The following is a 9813-nucleotide window of genomic DNA, read 5'->3' as shown; positions in this document are numbered from 1 at the left end:
CGCCTAGCCCGACGATTCAAGCGTTCCACGCTAGCCAGGATATGAGGTGCTTTAAGTATCATTTCAGTATGGGCATAGCCTCACGTTAGCAACGAAATTGGCTATTTCTTAGATCTTCAATCTAAAGCAATGTACCTATGATGATTGCGAGTGTAAATAAAGTTAGATTTTCTTGTAATTCTTGAAATTATGGTTTACTTCTTAATTTCTTGGACCATGGAACTAAAGAGTGTGTCTGTGATGGTTGCGAGTATGAATAACATTTTTTTTAATGTATGTATGTTACTACACAACAGCAAGAGGGTACATAGTTTGGTGTAACTAGCAGTAGGCGCCCAGCCTGCTGGTCCACTTCTCTATGCACAAATATTCCCAGCCTCTGCGGCTCCAATTTGCAAAAGCTACTCGAGAATTGACCCAACCCACCCGGCCTTCTCCTACCAACCAAGCAGCTCCAAACACCAAGAAATCCACAGAAACCGAGATCTCTCTCTCTCTCCGCCCCGACGGATCCCGGGTTGTTGTTGTAGCTGGGCAATGGCGACCGACGCGATCCTGGAGACCATCAAGCCTCGGCGGAGCCCGTGGCTGGAGGACCTCCCGGTGACGAATGGGGGCGCAGCGAAGGGCGGCAAGGTCGACCTGTCCGGGATGCGCCGGCGCGTGTCGTCGTCCTTGTCACTGAGCCTCCAGCCGCTGTCCTCGTCGTCGTCCGCGGCGTTCCGGCGCGCGCGGTCGATGCCGTCGATCAAGGCGCTGGCGGCGGCGGGCGCGGTGCGGCAGTGGTGGGAGTGGGGGCTCGGGTGGGTGATGACCCGGAAGCCCTCCTTCGCGCGTGGCCTCAAGATGAGCGAGGACGAGGCCGCCCTGCTCGGGTGCCACTGCCGCGGCACGCTCCGGCACGTCTTCTACAAGGCACGCGCCGAGGTGCGCCGCCTCCTCGGCCGCGACGGCCGCCCGCTCGGAGGCGTCGCCGCGCAGGACTTCAGGTACGACTCCGTCAGCTACGCCCAGAACTTCGACAACGGCGACGTCGACGCCAGATGCTAGCCGCTGCGCCTGCGCACGCGTGGATTCGAACGCCGCCATTCGTGCCGAAAGTGAAGGTATAGGTTCGATCGATGGCTACGAAGTATATCTTCTTGGACGGGGCAATAAACCGAATTGTTTGCAAGATACTAGCAGCATATAGCACGGCGTTTGTGTGTGTGTGTGTGTGTTGTCTGAACGATCGCAGATGATCCAGCAGCGAGTGATGCGCACTGTTCAGGGACCAGATGTATATTTCTTCCACTCTTCTTTCTTGTGTTTTTCCGAGTCTTTTCTTGGATACATCCGTCCCTACAATGTAATGTAGCCCGTGGATCTTGAGCTGGCAAAATGTACATGTTCTGTAACACATTGCAAAAGCAAATCAATAAGCATTTCTGGAACCTGAATCAAAGTACTCAGTCAGTCAGACAAACTTTGGTGTTCTGTTTTTTTCTTCCCCGTGAGATTCAGATCTGGTTCTTGTTTTGGTTCGGGGTCCCTTTCGTTTCAGCTGTGCACGGCGCGACGCGGGAGCAACTGCTCATTGCCCGCCCGAGGTCGTCGTCCTCCTCCTCCCCCGGTCGGTGCCGGAGTTGTTCCCCTTTGGGTTTGGCGCGAACTGATCAGGGAGATGATAACAACTTGGCGCCCAACGGGGGAGGTGCGGGTAGGTGTCGTACGTCTATGTTCGTCTTCTCCTCGCGATCGATCGATGTATTGTATGGTAGGACCAGCGGAATGATGAGCGGTGACTGAGGGAGGGTGAGCTACTACGCGATGTCTACACGGTGAAGGTGGGCACATGCACATGCGTGCGGCGGTTGTTGCGGAGGGGTCTTCCGATTCCGGTGGGGAGACACGGGCCGTGTCGGCGGCGACCGCAATAGTACTCGTTTGTTTTTTTCGGAATTGATATATCCCAAACGTCAGATTTCTGGCCTCTCAGCCCGAACGTGCTCAGCGCCGTTGGATGTCATGCACAAATCTTAAAGCAATCAGGAGCGCCACGTCACCTTTTTGTGTCCGTCGAAAGAAATAAGGCATCATCGCGAACATTTTTGTGTCCGTCGAAAGAAATAAGGCATCATCGCGAACGACCGCACCTCTCTCCCTTATCCATTTGTTCTCCCCAATGACACTCACTCGCCATTTCTCATACACATGGAGAGAGAGGTCATGGACAGGCGGGGAGGCGGCCGGCAATGAGGGGGGCCGACGTTGGAGAGGAGGCGTGCGGCGGCGGAGACAAGGGGCGGGAAGAACCTGTTATTCGAACTAAACCTGGCATTCGTCGGGCTGGGCTTTGTAAAGCCTGACAGCAAAATCTCAAGCCCGAGACCGGCCGCCTAGCTCGAATCACATGAACACTGTCCTTTTAAAATTAAAATAATGGTTTTCAGGATATTTAAAACATATATCATACCTATATTTTGCATAAAGTAATGATTTATACCCTGTTTGGGCCTATTTTTTGGCTTTCAGGCGAAAAAGCTAAGCCTGAGCCTGAAAGCACAAGTGCTCCCGGGTGATTTTGGTAATTAATGTCAACATATCACTTGTTGGACTAATATTTTCATCTAGTATATTTCAGATAAGTTCAACATTGGAGTGGCAGGACAAGAGGATGTGGAACCCCTTCAAGATGCTAAGGACAAACATTGGCAAAAGCTTAAGACTCTACATTTTCATTTTAATGGTTCAAGACCACATTGAGTCCATAGGAAAAGTCAATACCATTAAAAGGGGAAGAAGTGTTGCTTAATGGCTTGCCTGCTCAATGTGCTTAGTGATATACTCCAAAGCCCTCAACTACTTTCTCATTTCCACATATGTCCTAAACCTAAAGTCAAACTTGGCCCCACCGATTTGATCCATCTAGCACCACCGAGTTCACTTGACATAGCCACTGCCAGAAATCCTAATCAGTTCGGTCTCACCGATGAGATCTCGGTCTCACCGAGATGGGTTTGCAAACCCTCTGTTGCCTATTGCAATTATTTCGGTCTCACCGAGATATGCAGTCGGTCCCACCGAGTTTGCTTGACCAACTCTCTGTTTGCTTATTACCAAAATCGGTCTACCGAGTTTGTGTAATCGGTCAAACCGATTTGAGGTTTTACCCTAACCCTAGCACATCGGTCCCACCGAGTTGATCATGTCGGTCCCACCGAAATCTCTAACGTTCACATTTTGAACCATATCGGTCTGACCGAGTTTCACTATTCGGTCCCATCGAGTTTGGTAAATTGTGTGTAACGGTTAGATTTTGTGTGGAGGCTATATATACCCCTCCACCCATCCTCCATTCGTGGAGAGAGCCATCAGAACATGCATACACTTCCAGCATTCATTTTCTGAGAGAGAACCACCTACTCATGTGTTGAGACCAAGACATTCCAATCCAACCACAAGAATCTTGATCTCTAGCCTTCCCCAAGTTGCTTTCCACTCAAATCATCTTTCCACCATATTCAAATCTGTCTGAGAGAGAGTTGAGTGTTGGGGATACTATCATTTGAAGCACAAGAGCAAGGAGTTCATTATCAACACACTATCTATTACCTTTTGGAGAATGGTATCTCCTAAATTGGTTAGGTGTCACTTGGGAGCCTCCGTCAAGATTGTGGAGTTGAACCAAGGAGTTTGTAAGGGCAAGGAGATCGCCTACTTCGTGAAGATCTACCCAAGTGAGGGAAGTCCTTCGTAGGCGATGGCCATGGTGGGATAGACAAGGTTGCTTCTTCATGGACCCTTCGTGGGTGGAGCCCTCCGTGGACTCGCGCAACCGTTACCCTTCGTGGGTTGAAGTCTCCACCAACGTGGATGTACGATAGCACCACCTACCGGAACCACGCCAAAAATCTCCATGTCTCCAATTGCGTTTGCACACTCCAATCCCATCCCTTTACTTTCTTGCAACTTGAATGCTTTACTTTTCGCTGCTCATATACTCTTGCCATGCTTGCTTGAAATGTATTGTGAATGTTTAAACTTGTGCTAAAACTCCACCTTAACTTGAAGAAATTAAAAACTGCCACTTTTCTTTGTTGAGGGTCTAATCCCCCCCTCTAGACACCTCTTCTCGATCCTTTCAATTGGTATCAGAGCATTGGTCTCCATTGCTTTGGTTTAATCACCATTGGAGGAAGATGGATGAGTCTATGTTGGGGAGTTTTAGACATAAAGTGCCTATACTTGATGGAGAGTTCATACTTGAAAAATGATATGCTTGAGACTTTCAATGAATATCACTTGAACAAGTACATTACTAGCCCTTGTGTGCCCCTTGTTGATCCTTTGCATCCTACCCCCGATGAGTCTCTTGACATGATCCGCAACCTTAGAAATGTCAATCTTATTACTCGAGGTTTGTCTAGAAATTTGACTGTTTGCTTGCCTACTCTTGATTGTGCTTACACCATATGAAGATTTCTTGAGGAACGATTTCCAAACTATTCCTTGAAAAATCTAGATGAGATTCTTCAAAAGTCAATTGCCTTAAGTAAGATGAATTCCAATGATCCTAAGTTGGTGATTGTCTATTTGAGCTTCGTGACCTTATGCATGCCAAAGGAGATGTTGGAATCATTAACAACATCATTTCCGAAGTCATTAGAATTCATAAAGATGAACATTGTCATGATCATATATCTAATGAATCACTCTCTCTAGGAAATGATCAATTACAAGACGATGTTGAACATGGATACTATGATGAGGATGATGATAGTGACCTTGATCTCAATGAGTCTATGAGACACTTTGGTCTTATGGCTAATCTTCGCGGCTACATGGCTGGAGGAAAGGAATGGGTTCTTGATAGTGGATGTACCGATCACATGACCGGAGACAAGTATATGTTTCATGAGCTTGCTGAAAACGACGACCCTTGAAAGTATGTCACTTTTGGTGATAACTCAAAGGGTAAGGTGGTTGGCCTTGGTAAAGTGGCCATCTCACATGACAGCTCCATCCAAATGTTATGCTCGTTGAATCTCTTGGCTGCAATTTACTTTCCGTATCTAGACTAGGTGATTTTGGATTCAATGTCCTATTTACTGAAGTAGATTGCCAAGTGTTTCGACGAGATAATCATAAAATGGTCTTTACCTGTATACGTAGAGGTGATCTATACATTGTTGATTTCACTAAAAAGGCTCAACCTAGAACTTGCTTAATTGCTAAATCTTCTAAAGGTTGGTTGTGGCATAGAAGGTTAGGTCATGTGGGCATGCGAAATCTTGATAAGCTTATTAAAGGTGATCATATCCTTGGAGTGAAAGACGTTATATTTGATAAGGATATATTGTGCAGTGCTTGCCAAGCAGGAAAATAGGTTGGAGGAAGCCACCGCACGAAGAACATCATGACCATGAGAAGACCTCTCGAGCTACTTCATATGGCTCTTCGGTCCAAACGCCTAGTCTCGGTGGAAACTCGTTTGGTTTAGTCATAGTTGATGATTTTTCAAGATTTACGTGTGTGTTCTTTCTTGATGATAAATCGCAGGTCCAAAAGATCTTCAAGAACTTCGCTAGGAAGGCCCAAAATCAGTTTGAAGTGAAGATCAAGAAGGTTCGCAGCGACAACGGAACGGAGTTCAAGAATGCAAATGTGGACACCTTTCTTGACGAAGAAGGGATTTCACATGAGTTCTCGGCTACGTACACACGTCAACAAAATGGAGTTGTTGAGAGGAAGAACCGGACTCTTATTGAGATGACGAGAATGATGCTTGATGAGTACAAGACGCCAAAACATTTTTGGGCGGAAGCGGTTGAGACAGCATGTCATGCAACAAATCGTCTATATCTTCACAAGCTACTCGGCAAGACGGCATACGAGCTTCTTACCGGTAACAAACCCCAAGTTGGATACTTTCGAGTATTCGGCTCAAATTGCTATATTCTTGATAAGCATCGTCGTTCTAAATTTGCTCCTAAATCTCATGAGGATTTCCTACTCGGTTATGGCTCAAACTCTCACACTTACCGTGCCTACAACAATTTCACCCGAAAGGTTGAAGAGACGGTAGATGTGAAGTTTGATGAATCTAACGGCTCGCAAGTAGAGCAATTGCCAATTGATGTAGGAGACAAAGACCCTTCGGAGGCAATCCAAGACTTGTCTATTGGCAAGATTCGTCCAACGGAGGTGAAGGAGAGTACCTTGTCCGTCCAAGCGGAAGCTTCTACCTCACGACAAGGTGAACCAAGAGTTGACTCGGAGGCATCCATAAGTGGGACACGCCAAGATGAAGAAAACGAGGAAGTACACCAAGATGAACCTCATCAACCTCCTTCTCCACCTCCACAAGAGAAAAATAACACCAACAACGAAGAAGGCCAAGAGGAAGAACAAGATGATGAAGAAGATGTTCCACCCTGACCCAAACAAAAGCTCTCATGAGTTAGAGCAAGAGTTTCAAGAGACCATCCCGTCGAACAAATCTTTGAGGATATTCAAACCGGGAAAATTACCAGCTCTAAAACTCGTTTGGCTAATTTTTGTGAACATTACTCATTCATCTCTAGCATTGAACCTATGAAGGTTGAATAAGCACTAGAAGATCCGTATTGGATAAATGCTATGCACGAAGAGCTACACAACTTTGAGAGGAACCAAGTGTGGACATTGGTAGAGAAGCCCGACAACTACCACAACATCATTGGTACCAAATGGGTGTTTCAGAATAAGCAACATGAAGATGGACAAGTTGTACGCAACAAGGCCCGTCTCGTCTCCCAAGGATATACTCAAGTCGAAAGTATGGGCTATGGTGAGAGATATGCCCCCGTTGCTAGAGTTGAGTCCATACGCATCTTACTTGCTTATGCCAATCATCATGATATCACATTATATCAAATGGACATTAAAAGTGCTTTTCTAAATGGTGAAATTGAAGAGGAAGTTTATGTTAAACAACCTCCCAGCTTTGTCGATCCTAAGAAACCCGACCATGTTTACAAACTTCACAAAGCTCTTTATGGTCTTAAACAAGCTCTTAGAGCGTGGTATAAATGCTTGACCAAGTTCCTTATTGAGAAAGGCTTTGAGATTGGAAAAATTGATTCTACTCTTTTTACTAAAAGGGTTAATGGAGAATTATTTGTGTGCCAAATTTATGTTGATGATATCATATTTGGTTCGACTAACCCTCATTTTAGTGAAAAGTTTGGAAAGCTAATGTCGAAGAAGTTTGAGATGTCTATGATGTGTGAACTCAAGTTCTTTCTTGGTTTGCAAATCAAGCAAACTAAGGAAGGTACCTTTGTGTCTCAAACAAATTATACCATTGAATTATTCAAGAAGTTCAACATGCAAGAAAGCAAAGGTATGAAAACACCCATGCCTACTAGTGGACATCTTGACTTGACTAAGGATGGCAAACCGGTTGACCAAAAGGTTTACCGCTCTATGATTGGTTCATTGTTATATTTATGTGCCTCCCGTCCCGATATTATGCTAAGTGTGTGCATGTGTGCAAGATATCAAGCGGCCCCCAAAGAATGTCATCTTAAGGCTGTGAAAAGGATAGTGAGATACTTAATTCATACACCAAATTTTGGCATTTGGTATCCTAAGAGGTCTTCTTTTGATCTTGTTGGCAACTCCGACTCGGACTATGCCGGTGACACGGTTGATAGAAAGTACGCTTCGGGTACATGTCAATTTCTTGGTAGATCTCTTGTGTCTTGGTCCTCCAAGAAACAAAACTCGGTATCCTTATCCACCGCCGAAGTGGAATACATTGCCGCCGGTTCATGTTGTGCTCAATTACTTTGGATGACCCAAACTCTTAAATATTATGGGATACATGTGAAACATGTTCCATTGCTTTGTGACAATGAAAGTGCTATTAAGATTGCTCACAATCCCGTGTAACATTCTCGAACTAAGCATATTGAAGTCTGTCATCATTTCATTCGAGATCATGTTGCTAAAGGAGACATTGATCTTAAGCATGTTCATACCAATAAGCAATTGGCAAATATATTCACCAAACCGCTTGATGAGAAAGTATTTTTCCGTTTGAGAGGTGAATTGAACATCATTGATGCTTGAAACTTGGAGTAGAAACTCCATTTGGATATATGCAAGGCATGAGCCTTTGACTAATCCTTGATATTTCTCTTATGATGATGATCATATGTCTTGGATCTATACTTGTACCCTTGCATGCTATCTAACCCTTGTAGGTACTTCGATGAATCTAAATCTAGGAGATTGCAACTCAATCACATCTTGAGCAATCTCTACATCACCAAGTCTCTACAAATCGGTGGTTGAAGACAAGGAAGCATGAATCCTTTCAACATATCCTTTGACAATTTCTATATATCAAATTTCAATTGGTATCAAACTTCATGCTTGTCATTTTGGATACACAAGTGCTCTTCCTTGCAAGACTAACCCGTGTAGGTAGATGAACTCAAACTACAAGTGGTGCTCCCAACTCATTGATGAGCTACATCTACCTTGAGCATCCTACACAAGTTCAACTACATGACCAAGATCAACACCACCACCCAAGGTATGTCATTCCATCTTAGAGAAGCTTTTACCCCAAGTCATGGGTCAAAGCAGCTCAACAAGATGTGAATACATCAAAATGCTTAAACGAAAAATGACAACACCATTTTGAGCTTAAACGATGAGTATGACCTACGATCAAGTGTTCTTACTTGACTCCTCAGTCAATATACTCTAACATAGGTGACTTTGTCGCCGACCAATTCTAGATGAAGTTCTCTAGTGTTTTTTTGTGTTCTTGCATTTGTCTCTTGCATGTTTATTCCCCTTTTCAAAAAAACTTCATCTAGATTTCTTTTCTTTTCTCTGTAATGTTCTGCATTCCCTGCATCCAATTCATTGCAAATCTTTGAGTTAATTCCTTGCAAATCTTTGTGAGATCTTATTTGCCTAAGTGAGCTGAGATGAACATTGTTTTCTCTCTGTGTTGAATTCGGCCTCACCGGTTTGTTTCCTTCGACTAAACCGAAACAACTTGGTGCCACCGAAGCAAAAGACTCGGTGTTACTGATTTCAATACTGAGAAAACACTTTGCCATTTGCATCCTGCATATTTGTTCCAGCTCCACTCGATGATTCTTGTCCTCTACGAGCATCTTAAATTACATGTTGCTTTGTAATGTGACTCAAGGACCAAACCTACTTGACTCATGCTCCAGAAGATCCCTTCTTGGAAATTGATGTCAAAGGGGGAGAGAGAGCACATCAAAGTTTATCACATAAGAGAGAATGCACACCTTAAGCTTCTCTAGATGCTTATTATCCATAGAGGAGAGAAGTCACATGTCTTCAAGAGGGGAAAGACATGTTAGTATGTGTTATAATTGTTGTTATGATTGTTTTGCTCTGATATTCTTTTACCCTATCTTCTCCCATTATCCAATATAAGATTCAGGGGGAGAAAGACATTTAAGGGGAAGGAAATCTTTGAGTTCATTGCATATCTTTAATCCTTGGGGACATGTCTATATCCAATAGAGTGCTAAGTACTCACTCACTACATGTCATCCCAATCTTGGTACTCTTGTGGTTTAACCTTGTTTACTTGCTTTGTCTGGTAGGTGTTCGTGTGTTATCTAACCTTGTTTACTCAGGTTCATCTCTTCCAAAGCCAGCTCAAGGCCACAAGGTAAGTATATGCATCACATTCATGTGCATGATGATTTCTTGCTACTGTACATATTGTTTGCAAGGAGGAATCATGAACATGGAGGTACATTCCCTACAGTCACATCATTTGCTCTGATG

At 44.3% G+C, this 9813-nt stretch overlaps 1 protein-coding gene across 1 annotated transcript; it reads left to right on the top strand.

The window, feature by feature from the left end:
* The first annotated feature begins 318 nt into the window (after positions 1-318).
* Positions 319-1444, top strand: LOC109750684 (uncharacterized). Its single transcript, XM_020309638.4, has one exon. It carries the CDS (start codon positions 538-540, stop codon positions 1048-1050), a length of 513 nt encoding a protein of 170 aa, XP_020165227.1. The 5' UTR covers positions 319-537; the 3' UTR covers positions 1051-1444.
* Positions 1445-9813: the final 8369 nt, after the last annotated feature.

This window comes from Aegilops tauschii, chromosome 7, assembly GCF_002575655.3.
Source record: "Aegilops tauschii subsp. strangulata cultivar AL8/78 chromosome 7, Aet v6.0, whole genome shotgun sequence".
NCBI classification, from domain to species: domain Eukaryota; kingdom Viridiplantae; phylum Streptophyta; class Magnoliopsida; order Poales; family Poaceae; genus Aegilops; species Aegilops tauschii.
Note: the sequence above shows the minus strand (reverse complement) of the source record. Positions and strands in the feature narration are given on the sequence as shown.

Coding starts and splice junctions, on each gene's coding strand:
- LOC109750684 (XM_020309638.4), top strand. CDS start 538: ATGGCGACCGACGCGATCCTGGAGACCATCAAGCCTCGGCGGAGCCCG.